The sequence below is a fragment of the Thunnus albacares genome, chromosome 24, assembly GCF_914725855.1.
Source record: "Thunnus albacares chromosome 24, fThuAlb1.1, whole genome shotgun sequence".
Taxonomy (NCBI): Eukaryota; Metazoa; Chordata; class Actinopteri; order Scombriformes; family Scombridae; genus Thunnus; species Thunnus albacares.
In genome coordinates, this window is record NC_058129.1 from 16,911,785 (window position 1) to 16,927,347 (window position 15,563).

At 37.6% G+C, this 15,563-nt stretch overlaps 1 protein-coding gene and 2 long non-coding RNA genes across 3 annotated transcripts in view; 2 read left to right on the forward strand and 1 right to left on the reverse strand.

Annotated features, from left to right (window-relative positions):
• The window catches only part of LOC122976773 (NACHT, LRR and PYD domains-containing protein 12-like), a 197,501-nt gene that overhangs the window by 49,176 nt on the left and 132,762 nt on the right, over window positions 1-15,563 (reverse strand). Inside the window, exons 8-9 of the mRNA XM_044345438.1 lie at window positions 14,591-14,764; window positions 7,296-7,472 (exon numbers count right to left, since the gene is read on the reverse strand). Of these exons, the coding sequence (XP_044201373.1) occupies window positions 7,296-7,472; window positions 14,591-14,764 (351 nt within the window). The remainder of the gene's footprint in view (window positions 1-7,295; window positions 7,473-14,590; window positions 14,765-15,563) is intronic.
• Window positions 1,363-2,546, forward strand: LOC122976786. The gene is made up of 2 exons (XR_006401049.1): window positions 1,363-2,176; window positions 2,464-2,546. It is a non-coding gene; the product is annotated as an uncharacterized LOC122976786 (long non-coding RNA).
• Window positions 4,269-5,923, forward strand: LOC122976785. The gene is made up of 2 exons (XR_006401048.1): window positions 4,269-4,821; window positions 4,997-5,923. It is a non-coding gene; the product is annotated as an uncharacterized LOC122976785 (long non-coding RNA).

A 15,563-nucleotide genomic window follows, 5' to 3' on the forward strand; every position in this document is an offset into this window, starting at 1 on the left:
ATAATTTAAATACGTGTGAAAACGGGGAAATAAAACGTTAAATGTCTGTTCATGCCTGTTGCGGTCCTTCCTCTGCTGCTGCTGAGCACAAGTGACAAGAGAGGCTCCGATACACTGACTCTCAACACTGATTGGCCAGGCGTCTAAAGACAGAGAGAGTGATTGGTGCGGCGAAAGAAACACATGCACATGAATATTCATGAAGGCTTTTGCATCGACCGTTTATGGTTGAATGTGGGCGTGTAGAGGGCGGGATATGACGCTGATCCATGAGCGCACATTTCCAGGTCATTCATGTTATTTGAGTTGTATCTTTGAAAGACTGTATTAGATTATTGGTTAGCTTGTAGTGCTGTGTACCTAGGTTGATTTATTCAGAGACACTTTGATTTATGCTGGCTTGTTATTGAGTGCTGTTGTGTTTTCTGGGTTTTACTTTGCTCTGTGTTTCTCTTGTGTGTTCCTTCACTCTTCCTGTTTTCATGTGCTCCTCCTCTCACCTGCCCTGCAGTAGCCTCGTCGGTCCTGCCCTGCTCCTAGTGTCTTCCCCAGCCTATTAGCTGCCAGCCTGCCCTTGTATTGTGCCACCTGTTCCTTGTTGTCTGATTACTTCAGTTTGTATTGAAGTTTAGTTTTCAGTTCAGTCTTTGTCGAGTCGTCTGTTCAGTTAGTCAATTCTGTTCTGTCGTGTTTGTTCAGTTTCCTGCTCAGTCGATTTTATTTTTGTATCTTGTTCTACTCAGCTCATCCTGCTTTTGTTTTTTTCCTGCCAGTCTTTGAAATAAAGACGCTTTTCTTCAGCCCTGCTTTCTGGTCTCTGCATTTGGGTCCACCTGCTCCTCAATGTATGACAGGGTGGTGATGAGGCAGTACTGGTGGGGTAATGTGGTTTGGGGGGGGGGCACCAAATCCTGATCTCTCCTAGGACACCAACATGTCTAGAGCCGGCCCTGCTGTCAGATTTATTAAAGGAAAGCTTTTACATTTTCAGAGTGAGTGAAGAAATCAGGAGAGAGGAGACAGAAGTGAGGAAGAATTGCAGGATGTAACTTAATGGTGTTGAAAGAAAAACAAGGAGAAAGTAAAGAAGTGATTGAAAAGGAAGAAGGTGCAACTGATTCAAGATTTAAAGAAACAGTTGAAGGAGTAAAGAGAAACACACAGAGGCAGCCCAGGCGTCAGGTGATGGAGAGACATGAACACATTCAAAGCAGGAGGCAGAAAAAACTGTTAAGGTCTGACTTCCACCTGTATCTAGATGAATTACTGTTCTGTAAATATGTTTAAAGGCACAATCTGTTATCCAAACTAAAGGACATCCTAACAAACTAAAGTCAAAGCACAAACACATATATTACAAACATTGATCTATATTAAGGACCATATAGAGGCTGAGAATCCAGATTTGTTTTTCAGATAGAGACTGATTGGTCCATCTATCATCCATAAGGCCGACGTTTATTTATGTGTTGTAAATAAATACTGTAAATATTTAAACATTAGGTTAATAAATATTGTTAATATTTGTTTAATATTTATTGACCTATTTTTTGTGCACTTGTTTCATTTCAACTCAGTGTAGAGAAATACAGCGATACAGACAACCACCTTACTGCGTATCTATGACGACACTGTCGACACCGCGTATCCGTATCTGTGACACGCCTGCTCCGTAACATAACTAGTAGTTTCAGGGGGCCTACCACCCCCCCTGAAAACAATCCTAGTAGAAACACTGTCAATCATTATTATTATACGTCAGAAGGATGATCAATAATTAATCTATAGAGCTCATATTGAAACAGACTTTACAAAGTGCTTCACAATTCAGGATCAAATGAAAAGATCATTAACAGGGAAGTAACGGCTTGAATAAAATTCATAAATTGAATCATTCATATGTTGACACTGTTTGGATGCTTTCAACTGTTTGTTCGTCTGATTTCTACATTCACAAACAAAATGAAAAAGTAAATTATTGTCATTTTTACTCTGACAAGTGACTTTTGTGGATGTGTGACAGTTAAAAAAGACACTTTAATAATTCTTATTTCCAATTTGAGTTTGTGAATTTTATCTCAATGAGGAATTTTTATTCATGAATGTTTCCTGTGGAAATGACCTTGCTGCACATCGTCCCTTCTGTCCCTCACAGAGCTGTTTTGCATTGCTGAGGGTAAGTTGTGTGGAAAAATGCTGCTGCGCTATTTTATTGTTTTCTATGGAAATTGAACCGTTTATGTTGTAACATTTAATGCATATTGTTTACTGTTAATACTATAACTTTAACCAGCTGTTTCATGTTGTTTTGACTGTTAATATGAGTTTTGTAGATGCTTTTGTTTAACTTTCTTGGTGCCATTTGTATTACAGCAGGCTGCCCTGCGTCATGTAGTCAACGTAGCGCTGCAGAGATTTTAGCATCTATTTCCTGGTGTAAATTCTGTTATTTTGCATGTTTAGGAGCAGATGTGCAGGAGAGACCAGAAGGTGATTCATATGTGTTACATTGTCTTCTGCAGGAGCAAATAAAGGCTGGAAACCAATCCTTTGAGTCGTCTCGTTACATGTCCTTACCACATCTGTCACACATGGACAAGTGAAAGATAAATTTACTTGTCTGAAGGACAAGTGCCTCAAAAAGTTAATGTGGAGCCCTGCATGCGCACCTGTCACCTGCTGTTTTGGTTCATGTATGTGCAGCAGTGCAACTTGTAAAAGGGCTGAGTGAATATAGATCAACTGGTGTGGTGATTAATAAATACTCTCTCAGCCAGTCACATCACTGGTCTCATAGCTGTGAAACACTTGTGCCAATCACAGTTAAACGTGATAACGACAGCTCAACAAACGGAAAGCTTTTCTTCAGGAAATGTCTGGATGGTTCAGAGCGTCACGACATGAACACACATCACCACAAATCTGCAGCCAAAGACAGATGGAGCAGTTTTTTCATCACTTAATATAATAACAATAGAAATAAAAAAATGTATTTGGTGAAGCTGTTTATATGATTATAGCCCATCAGACTGATGCTATTTCAGCAATAATTATAGCCTAATGTATCTCACCTCGTACACGGTCACATAGTTTAGTAATTAATATTCCACAACAGCGTTTGCATCGTAATGTGTCTCAAGGATAAAACATGAGACGCTACTTTGGCTAAAAAGAAAGTCGTAGAAGAGGCTGATGAGCCCCGCTAACCCGACGTCTCCTTCATAAAAAAGCAGAATATCGAGTTATAACCGACCAGTCTGATTCACTGTAAATGATTGCAGTAAATTTACAGCAGGACTTCAACAGTACTAACCTGTTATTTTTAAATATAGCACTTTACAGTTAATACAAAAGAAAATCTGTTAAATTACACTCCATTTACTGTTTTTTAACAAAATTTTTATGTATTTGCATTTTAACGTTAATCAACAGTCAAAAGTATGAAATAACGGTATAATGCAGTATTTTTTGCATTTTGGGAAGAACCATTTCACCTGAACTGCACATGTGAAGCTAGATCTGTTCTTTTCTTCATTTATATCTTACTAATTATTTGGTGAGCAGCAATTTTACTCATAAAATGTTCTATTAAAGCATAATGCAAAACTCTTGTAAAGACATATTCTCATCTCCTTTGTTATAGGAGTGCAATGCTGTTTTTTAAATTCAACTTCTCTTAGTTGCAGTACTATTGGTTGGTCAATGCATAAAGAATCTATTTGCAAAAAACCATGAATGACATTTTTGAAAGAAACAACAAACTGTTGAATGTAATGGTTTACATGGTTTACTTTCTGAATCCAAAATCCAAAATGATGCAAAAGTCAACTCGTGTTTTTGAATATTATCTGAAGAAACACATGTTTTAGAGAAATTAGCACAACTGACGATATCTGTTTTTTCAAGTGGACTCTTCACATGGTGCTACACATGTTGCTGTCTGTGTGACCACGGCAGGAAATCAAAAGCTCCTCTGACTGTACCGTGGTTGTATTAGCATCAAAAAACCACAGCTGTTCTTCTTTCTGCCACAAGCCAAACAAGATGCACAAATTTATATCACAATAACTATTCTGTAACCATTAAAACTTCACATCTCAGCATGTTACTGTGCTACTATTGTTATTGGGGGCTGTTGAAATGAGAGGCAGTAACTGTTAGATAAATATTGATTCAGGGTATAAATGGACATAATATTCTTTTTGGGTTTAAATAAAGTTTCTCAAGCAGTACTACACATGGAAAAATTCTTTTTCACCGCTCAACACAATTCATTTCAAACATGGACCAAAAATCCATGAATTTGACAGGAAAATTCTTCTAAGTTTCAGGTGAAACGGCAGGAAGCTGTATTCAGCACTGGATGGTCGGTCTTGAGGGCCACATCATATGTGAGGGGATCCAGCCCACCTTCCTGACGGGGCTCGCTGCATTATTTTACACCTTCTACACCTTTAATCTCCGATCCCAAGAAGAGGCAGCATGCACACTCCAATTCATCCAAAGGTTAGATACTTTCAGTATTTTTCTCATCTTTTCCATAACGTGCTGTTGCACATCGATACATTTGCTGCATTTTATTGTGTTGTTTATCTGAGTGAGTTACACAACTTGATTTTCACACAGTGTCTGAAGAATCATTATCATTTTTCACTCACTTTGTTGGAATAAACCCTGAGAGAGGCACCAAGACTGGACGGGACAAAGTCTTATCAAAGAAAACTGGCAAAGTCACCAACAAAAACAAAACAACAGTCGATCCACATGAATCCACTCTGCTGAGGAAACTCATGGACTTCAAGTGGGACTTCATTTAAGATGGTGAGATTACTCAATCCCATTACTCGCTTCTATTTATCAAAACACCAGCTGGTCTCATTCATCTAATTCTTTCTCCCTCTCAATCACACACACACACACACACACACACACACACACACACACACACACACACACAGACACACACACAGACACACACACGCGCGCGCGCACACAGTCAGAGGGCTACCAAGGCTGGACTGGGAGAACTGGTGTCTTTGACTGGGCCATAAGTCATTAACTAACTCACTCCCCTGCCATCGCCCAATACTTGGACTTCTGCACTTAACCGTGTTCCTTGTTAGAGCCTGACATACAGTTCATATTTGGACATGATGTAACATGTCTGCTGCTGTTCATTATATTTTCATTTATATTTCAACTGTTTTTGACAGACAGCATTATACTGACAAAACATCTTTTACTTATGTAATCTTCATCTTTTTATTTGTACCACTGATATGCCTTAAGGCTGGACAATATCTCCAGTATATTCAGATGTTACATGATATAGAGCCAGATATTATCTGAGAGTTCGCTTGTAATTCTGTGATGTAGCTCAGTTGTCTGTAACTGTTGCTGCTCCACAAAGCAAGGTTAGTAAGTTTACCACATGACTTTAAAAATGCTAAAACTGCTGAAATTTGCTTTGTTATCATGAACTTGAATTGTCAATCATAATTGAATCATATCCAAATAGCTCATTCAAATGTTGCTTTACAGATTCAAAACACTATCATGATGATGTCATCTTTTCACACTTATCTGCCTAACTTTCTAATCCTGCTTTGTGGAACAGTCCTCTGGTTAAAAGCTGCTTAACAGCAAATGATGCAGTTTTATTCAACTGAACTCTTCTGTTCTGGTCACCTGCTTTGGTTTTCTAAACACTGTTTCAGATTTTGAAATATATTGTTAGTCAAAAAAGGTGATACTGTATAGTTGATCATGTCAATATTTCTGAGCCTAAGTGCCTTGTACTACTATTTCCATCAAAAAGCTAAAGACAGTTTGAGAGAGAACGCTCTGTTTCAGCTTTTTGTTTAACATGCAATTGTTCTGCATGTGAACTTTCCAACTTTATATTCAAATAAAAAGTCAAGTGCAATAAGAAGCTTTTTTTTTTTTTTCTCTTACATTGTAATTACATGATTGAAATATCAGTGATTTAGCTCTGTTCTTCATTCCTAAAGAACATTTTGTTCTGGTTTGCATTATGTGCTTGTAGCCAGCTTTGGACAGAGATTTTATGAAGAATGACAACCAGGTCTATTAAAACCTTTTTCTTAACAAAAGTGTCTTTAATTGTATGAATTATGACTATTCCTATGTGTTTAACCTGCTAAGTCAGTATTCATTTAGGTTAAAAATAGGTTCATTAAAATGTTTGTCAAAAAAATACAAACTAAATAGTTCAATCAAACAAATCTGTCAACTGTAAGATATTGTAAAAGAAAAAAAACAGTTCTATTAATAAAGCAATGAAAAACCAGATCATACTGTATTTTTCATTAACAACATGAAACCGTAAACTTCAGTAAAAGTAAAAAAATGTTAATTTTACAGTAACTTAATGGCAACCCTGCTGCCAGTTGTTGAATGTTTTTACAGGAAGTTTTAACAGTGTGTGTGTAGAGGTGTGTGTGTTTCTACTGTAGCAGCCTGGTGTCATCAGGAGATTTAATGAAGGTAAACACAGTGAACGGTGGTGCGTAACGGCACTGCGCTCTGGCGCAGCACTTCTCAGAGGCTGCAGATTTATCAACATATCAGTCCTGCTGACTTCAGATGCTGCAGGGATTTAATGAAGTGAAGGAGAAGCTTTTCATACAGTAGAAACAGCTGTGGACAACAGATACTGTAACAATCACCCACATTCATTTATACATCACTGCACACTGATTTACTGACTTTCCTGCTTTAACCACATGAAACCTTATTTTCTGTGCACATGTTGGTTGGAGAGTGTTTAACTGAAATAAAGGATTTATATTTGAAGCATTAATCTGTTGTTGCAGCACGTCTGCATCCAGTAGACTATTTAGTATGAAACACAGGCGCCTGATACTGTATCAGTAGCCTATGTGACGCTCACAAAAACAAAGGGATTTTATGAGGATGACGTATGACTGCAGCGTTCTACTATAGTCATACGTCATTGTTCAGTTTTAACAACAGCTGACATTTTTGATCTTTCAGCACAAAATGAAGTTATTTGTCCACAAATATTTGGTGAACATTGTGGCTAATCAACATGGTCAGAAAATGACTCAGAAAAATATGAAATATCTCAAAAATGCCAAAATACACTGGAGGGAGGCTTTAAATAGTATTTAAATGTTTGAAAACAACATTTGAATGTGTAAATCTGAAGGAGATTTTACCTCATAAAAATCATCCTTATGTCTGCAGTTTAGTGTCACCACAACTTTCACATCATATTAATCTCAGCACAGAAGTAAGAAATGGTGTCTGACCTCAGAGTCTCCAGTCTACAGTGTGGACTCTCCAGAAAATCACACAGCAGATTTGTTCTTGAACTGTCCCAACTGGAGTTTCCACTCAGCTCCAGCTCTCTCAGGTGGGAGGGGTTGGACTTCAGAGCTGAGAGCAGAGAAGCACAGCTGATCTCTGACAAACTGCAGCTCTCCAATCTGAATAAAGAAGAAATCATGTAGCGTTAGAAGCAGATTACATGGGTGCAAGAGCTCCGTCTACAGACGGATTTCCATCAAAAGTGAATTATTTGTTCCATCATAGTCTGTTTATTTTTACCACTAACACAAAAAAGATTTTACTCTGCCACCACATTTCTGCTTTTTTCACTTTGTAAACGATTAAACGGCGAGGGAAAGAGACGTTGGTTGTTCCAGACATCAACGCTTGTTCCAGCTTCCTGCGGTTGTTTATGCATCGATTTATACGTCTGTTTTCTCCAAAATAATCAAAGGTATGGCAGTTTTATTTAATGTGCACTTATTTCTCTGTAGGGATGGGTACCGAAACCCGGTATTAAACGAGCCCCGACGATAAATGATTAAAGACTGTAGTATTGATAAGCTCCGATGTTACCGGTTCTTTTATCAGCACTTTTTAATGTTTTGGTGTAATTTATTCTCAAACTGCAGCCTCTCCTCCACACACACACACACACACACACACACACACACACACACACACACACACACACACACACACACACACAGCAAAGTCAGTGAACAGCAGATCACATGTGAAGTGAAGAGAAGATTATTCGAGTTGACGACAACTACGCTCGTTACTTCTTAAGTGCAATATCACCTTAGCGAGTAAAAAGCCAATACTCTATCAATACACCTGATCAACAAGCATAAACATGTAGAAAAGTCATATTTTCAACTGCTCTGTCCGCAGTCTCTCATCCACCGCTGCTATGTTTTACACAACCACAGCGCGCTAGCTCGGCTAATAGCTAATTGTTAGCAACAAGCTAAAACTAAAGCTGTCTGTATGTAGTCTAACTGTTTAGCTTAGTTTGCCACCAATCTTCAAATTTGGCTCATTCTTGTAAACTCAGCTGCTGGCTGAAACAAAGCAGCCTCTCCTCTCTACCAGCGGTACCTGCAGCAGTCAATCACATCAGCAGCAGAGGGAGGAGGAGGAGGACAGGAGGAAGGACTGATACTGACTGATGTCTGTCTTCTTCTTTCTTTCTAAACTTCACTCAGTATTTTCATGTCAGGAATATTATTTTATCTTTTTGAAAATAATTAATTTTTTAAAAAAGGACTTTAGTATTGATAAGGAACCAAACCGATAAGGAGGATCAATAAGAATATTGATTATCAGTGTTCAGTCACATATGTTAACATGAAAAGTTTAAAGTTGATAAAGATAATAAGTTCAGATATTTGTGTTATTTTTATTCTAAAATATAGTTGAATAGTTAAAATAAGTAGGCCTACAAGTGTTTTGTCAGTAAGGAGAGAAATAGCATACTTTATGAAGGTCAAATATTTTATTTTATGCTTTTCATGTATAAATTGGTGCCTTTGCCAGGAATAAAAATCATGACCAGAATGAACCAAATTGCATCATTTAAAAAAACATTTTCCAGGGGGGGCATGCCTCCAGACCCCCCGAGGTGACTTCATGCCTTGGCGCTCGTCGTTGGACACCAGTAGAAAAAAGTTCTCTTCAGCATCCATGAGATTATTGTGTTTGAAATCATTCAATGTTTCATAATCTGTTCAGAGCTGAAGAAGGTTTAGAATGAACAAGTTAAGAAAATGGAAACTCGAAACACCTGAACCCAATAGGATGCAGGTTAAAAACTGTCAAATACAAACAGTGAAAAAGAGCTTCATTAATATTAATGACAACATGCTGCTACTTCAATAAACACACAGTGACTTAACAGTGAATTAGCCAGTGCAGCTTTTTCATCTTATATTAAGGTTTCAAATCTGCAGCTCTGATACAGTCAATAGATTAAACCACTGAAGAAGAAAATAGACGTTAATAGTAAGATACTCAGTGTGGATCAACATAACATCATCCTTATGTCTGCAGTTTAGTGTCACCACAACTTTTACATCATATTAATCTCACAGGGATTACAGTCAGGTCATGTTATTCACCTGTAATTTGTAAACCTATATTACTTGACGCCTGCTAAACAAGATGTAAAATTATGAGATTTCAGCACCACTTCACACATAATCATGGAGCTCTTTTTGACTGGTCCTTGGATCTTGGGCTACTCTTCTGACTCATTTTCTTACTGCTCGGTCAGCAATCTTGTGAGGAGCTCCTGTGTGTAGCCGGTTGATGGTGGAGTGAAGCTGCTTCCACTTGCAGATAATGGTCCCAATGGTGCTTATGGGAACATTTAGGAGTTGAGGAATCAGTCAGTAACCTGTGCCATTCCTGTTGCTCAACAATCTTGTTGTCAAGGTTTTGGGAGAGCTCTTTGTCTCTAATCATCATGAGATGGTTCTTGCATGACAGCTTGGTAACAAATAATATCTTCACAGATGTCTAACCCTTTTTAAAAGAGTGGAAGTGCTAACAGCCACATGCACTAACCCAGCTGATTGTAATTAGCACAGGTAAGAGGACTAATTAATGGAATCACCTGGTTCAGTGCTTTTTCTTACTGCCTGTTCAATACTTTTGTCCTGTGTCATTCCAATTCAATGCACATAAGTTTTTTGTTGATTGGGATGTTATGATTTCTTTAGCTGTGTTGCCTTATTGATTTAACACCAATGTCTGCTCTTAATTTCATATGAATAGCTGCACTGGAAATATTTCTCCTGAAAAAAGGTTGATGTGTTGAATACTTATTTCCCCCGCTGTACATTTATATTTTCTTATTGATTAATGATTATTATACACATGAGATTAAGGGAAGACAACACACCTGAAATAATTATATTTGTTCTGACTTATTATTACATGAGTTTGCCTAATTTGCATAATTTCATAATACAAATTAAAGGTTATAATACAGAAATATATTGGATGAGAGTGTATATTACTAAGTTTCATTTTGATAGAAGAACATGGATTATTTTGTTCTTATTCAACTGTGGTGCCTTAAAACACATCCACCCTCATCCATGTTTAGGTTATTAAGAAATTTCACATAGGCTTAGCTATGCTGCAAATTGAGCCTACTGGTATAGAAAAAATAGATGATATAAATTAGGGATGTCAATGATTCATGGGTTAATTGTCATTAATAATTCAACTGATTGAGTTACAGGTGTTTCTCGTGACCGCCCGTAAGGGCCGCACAAGCTGTAAAACGAACGCACCTCCCTGTCTTCCGACGAAGAAAAACAGTTGCAGACTCGCAGTGAGCCTCAATCTGCTCACTGTGTCGTCTGGTTGAACTCTGAAGCATAAAGCTGTGAAAACTCCATGGAGTTGTTGTCTGGCGGCTGTGCAGTTTAGCTATCTGAGGCTCATGCTAACGCTAAACTAACATGTTGAACAGAAGCAGCTGCTCGGTTAATGCAGGCTGAGAGCTGACTGTCAGACAGCAGGACTCTAATTACACATGCTTCCAACAAAATCAACACAAAAGTGATGAAGTGTCTAAGCGACACTCCCCTGATCTGAGTATAAATGCATTTTAGCGGTGACAGTAAATGGACAGATAAAGTCACAGCAACAGTATTGTTTCGTTCCCGGGACATCCGTCCAGGTGAGCAGCTGTTTCCAGCAGCTGGACTAACGTTAGCTACAGTAAACACACGTCACTCTATCATATAGATCAGGTCTGCAGGTTGTTTTATATAAAACTAACCAGATGATGTCTGTTGTGGGGAGATTGGGGTAACCTGTTTCACATTTACATTGTTACACTATAATGTCCACTGTACCAACAAATTATATACATTTATTTTAGTCTAAAATACAAAATGTGTAATATTTCACCCACTATTGTATATCTGAGCAGGCTGCAAGTTATATACTGTAGATAAACACCCACTATACACCATGTACTGTACATAAAGTAATCATTTTACCATTTACCATTACCTATGTTTGACACAAAATAAGAGTAGACTACATTAGGAGTTAAAAGAAAAAAATAAGCAAACACCAGGTTACTTAAATGATAAATAACACAAACAATGACTTAATTTAGAAATTACAGAGCTCCCGTCTGTTGCTATTCAACAACTGGCCGCCAATATCCAAAGCATTAAACACAGCTAACAGCTGCACAACTTCCAGCTTCACTAGAGGACAGCCCGAGCGCCCCCGCCGGCGGGAGCAGCGCTGCCGTCGTAGAAGCAAACGCGTCACAGGGCATTTAACACGGAAGAGTATAATCACACCACGTACCGTTTTGTTCAGAGGAAACTCGGCTAGTAAGCTAGCGTAACCATTTCTACCTAAACGAAACACTAGTCAAACACCAAGCAACTGTGAGCGTGTAACAAAAAGCGCCCCTGATACCTTTCATTTCACGCTATCCACACACACATCAAATGAATCCTGAGATTTCAGATTCCAGCAATATAACTCCTATCACTACCCGACCAAAACTCACTGGAAAAAACGTCGAAGAAATATAGAAAAACTTCCGTTTTTACATTAACAACTACAAATTGTGTCTTACCTTTGCTGTTTTTGTAATAAAAAGTTGCGTCTGGCCGCATAAAACCACTAGTAATAGCTACTCCAACGTCTCTGGGTCATTTTAAGTTGATTACAGCCTTTCTGTATCCACTTTCCCGGTAGGAAGGACAGAGTGAAGTGGCCATCGTCTAAGTCTTCCATGCGAACACACGGTCTATGTCTCCATCTAGTGGTTGAATCGTAGTACTGACACAGATTCAGTCAAAAGCAATCGATAGCGGAGTTTGTGAGCTTTGATTAGAGGCCTAAACCGTCCAAATATGGTCCAAATCGACCAATGGTTTCCGGAGATATTGATGCCTATTGCTCAGGTTAGCTGAGATCGTTGCTCAGATTACATTAGGATTACATTACATTTGATGTAATTACAAATAGCTAATTCTGAATTTTTTCTCCACTAAAACTTCTCTAACTTTGCTCTGCTTCACCTTCTTAGCATCATTTTTGGGACAGGTAATGTTCACATGTTGTTTTATGGTTTACTAGAGGTTTTGGGCTGCAACTGCATAATTTCAAAGGGGATATTTACGATAATACTGTTAATTTTTTTTTTTTAGGTGGAAATGAAATCTTTCATTTATGCCATGTTCCATCTTCATTTACTCTGACCCAGTAACATCTATACTGATTCTTACACCTCTGCACAAATCTCATACGCGTTACCTTTATTATGATATAGAAAGTGTTCATATAAACTTTATAGTTACAGAGATATACTATATTTATTATGAGTATGCCATTTTCGAGCAGGGGCCTGAGCCAGAGGCCTACGGCTTAAGAGGCTAATTAGATCAGACTAGATGTGTTGGACAAATCTAACAATTAATTAACATTTAATCAAAATTGCTGGAGCCTTCATTGGCAAATAACCCGTAACTTTATCCTACAAATCAGAATCATCTTTATTGGCCAAGTATGTTTACACATACAAGCAGTTTGACTCCGCTTTAGTGGCTCTCAATGTTCTTACACAGAATAACAACACAACAATCTTCAGAAACATACACAAGGAATGACTATATACAGGTGAAACCGTTTCTGTGAACTGTAAACAGGATTGAAATAGTGTAAAGAAGTGAAGAGTGCGAGGAGTGATGAGATAAATATTAAATGGTAAAAAAATGACGTTACTTCATATACATATATTAGGTGGTTGTGTACAGTATATAAGCCTGTTAATACACCCGCACACTAGCGCACAGGCCAACAGTTAAGTCTACACCCTACAAGACACAATTAAACATCTATCTGCTTGTTATTTTCTTTAAATAATAATGTGTAATTTATTTGCAATTAGTAGGATAAACGTGAACTTGCCCAGCGCCAAGCTAACGTTAGCTGGCCAACTACCATCTGTAGCAACCCGTTATTTATCTGTCCATCGTTTATGTTTTCACTGTCACTGACTCGTTTTCACTGATTGAACTTTCAACAACAATAATATGAATCTTACCGTTTTTATTCCATCATGTTGAATTCCGATGTTTGTTCTGTCACTCAGAACTATGAGCTAAAGTTGAGCGATGCTCTGTGTTTAGATGTTCCGCGCTGTCTGTGTCACATGATTCATGTAAACAATCCCATTGGCTACTGAGATGTGACAATCTACGAAGAACAACATCTGGTTGATGCAGCTCTCACTTTTTTTTTACAACATCAAAATCAATTGATTCATTCAAAATCACAAACAAAATTCAGAATGAATGGGAAGTTTCTCTCTCTCTCTTTTGTTTCTCCTTGGATCTACTCTGATCTCATAAATGGCCTCTATGAACAAAACAACATTCAGACACCTATTCATGTCAACACAGATCAATAAAATACTGCTGACTGTAAAATGGATCAAATTAGACATGTTGGATTAAAAGCTTATATATTACTTTTATGTATCTTCTTCCTGTAAATGGTAACAATTAAGTGTAATTTCATTAAAACACTACAGAACTTGAGCATATACAGAAAAATGAATATTTTCTTCCTACTGAGGAATTTATTTCCAACCACAGATTTACTCTCATCATCACCGCTGACTGACTGTGATCAGTGCCAAACACCAGACTTTCACATGACTTCCCTTTTAACTGGTGGTGCAGCTACACAAAGTAACATCATTTTCTGCCAGGAAGCATCATGCACATGTTGAAGTGCAGCAGCTAAAACACAACTTGAGATACAAACTGCATTTGGAAATATGATTTGCTCTCTTTGTGTGTACTCCTGTATGAGAGTATTAAAGTGTGTGTGAAAGAGACTTTATGTACAAGTTCCTACAAAATAGTGTGTTCTCAATGTTTAATATAAGACATTATTCATGAATATGCAATGAAAGTCTTGAACTTTTTTTCCCATTTGGTTTATAGATTTGAGTTTCACACACATACCAAAAATTACAAACATTAAATTGGTCTAACATAAAGTTGTCCAATAATTTCAATAATTTCTTACAAATATCAGACCCTTTCGATGGTAGACTAAATTCAAAGTGAAACCAACTGTTCAGGCATTTTGGATTTTAAACATTTTAGTGATTTGTGAAATACAAATGAATCAAATTAAATGTGAAACTTCTATTATGAATTTAAATAACTGGGTCTATACAAGATGTGCAAGAGGAAAACACAGTTGGTGAACTGACCTCAGAGTCTCCAGTCTACAGTTTGGACTCTCCAGTCCAGCAGACAGAATCAATCCTGAGTCCTTCAGGTTGGAGTTTTCACTCAGGTCAAGCTCTCTGAGATGGGAGGGGTTGGACTTCAGAGCTGAGGCCACAACTTCACAGTGAGTCTCTGAGAGTCCACAGCGCTTAAGCCTGTTATTATAAATTATATTACATATAAATATGTTAAAATCAAACACTTTTATCATAAATATAGACACTATGCATTTTGATGACAAAGCAAATTGTGTTTTGAGGGGTCAGCAGCTCCATATAGTGCATTTATGGTAAAATGCTGTCTGTTGTGATAAAATGCTGACAGTCAGCATTTTATCAAAACAAAAATCCTTAAGTCCTGAAGTTCTTTTGCTGGATTTGTATTAAAACTAGAAGGTGAAGGATAAACTGTAAAATGTAACATTGTTTATAATTAAACAGAATAACTGTGTTCATAAGTGTAAACACATCAACTACAAAGATTTTCTTGCTCTCAAAGTTTTGGTTACAACTGAAGAACAAGTGTTGTGAGAATAACTGATTTACAATTTTGGAAACAAGCAACTGTAACACAAGCTGAACACAATTTAATAGTTTGTAAGTTTTACAATGTGCATGTATGTAAAGGAGGGATGTATGATATGTCAGTGGCTGATATTTTATTGGCCGAAATGTAACTACTGTATTGTAATTGTCTTGGTAATTGAATTTCAGTCAATAATTGTGTCCGATAATGCAGAGCCTTTTTACAGTGACTGTGGACTAGTGACATCATTCTAAACCTGGTTGTGAACAGGGAGTTTTTTAAGGTCAGGTCTTGTGTTGGTACTGGAGCAGACTGACAGTAACAGAGCAGACATGGTTTTAGAGTAGATTATAGTAGTCTGTACAGTCCTGCCTCTCTTACCTTTCTCTCCTCTGCTCTCTGTGTTGCTGCCTGTTTGCACAAGGCCAG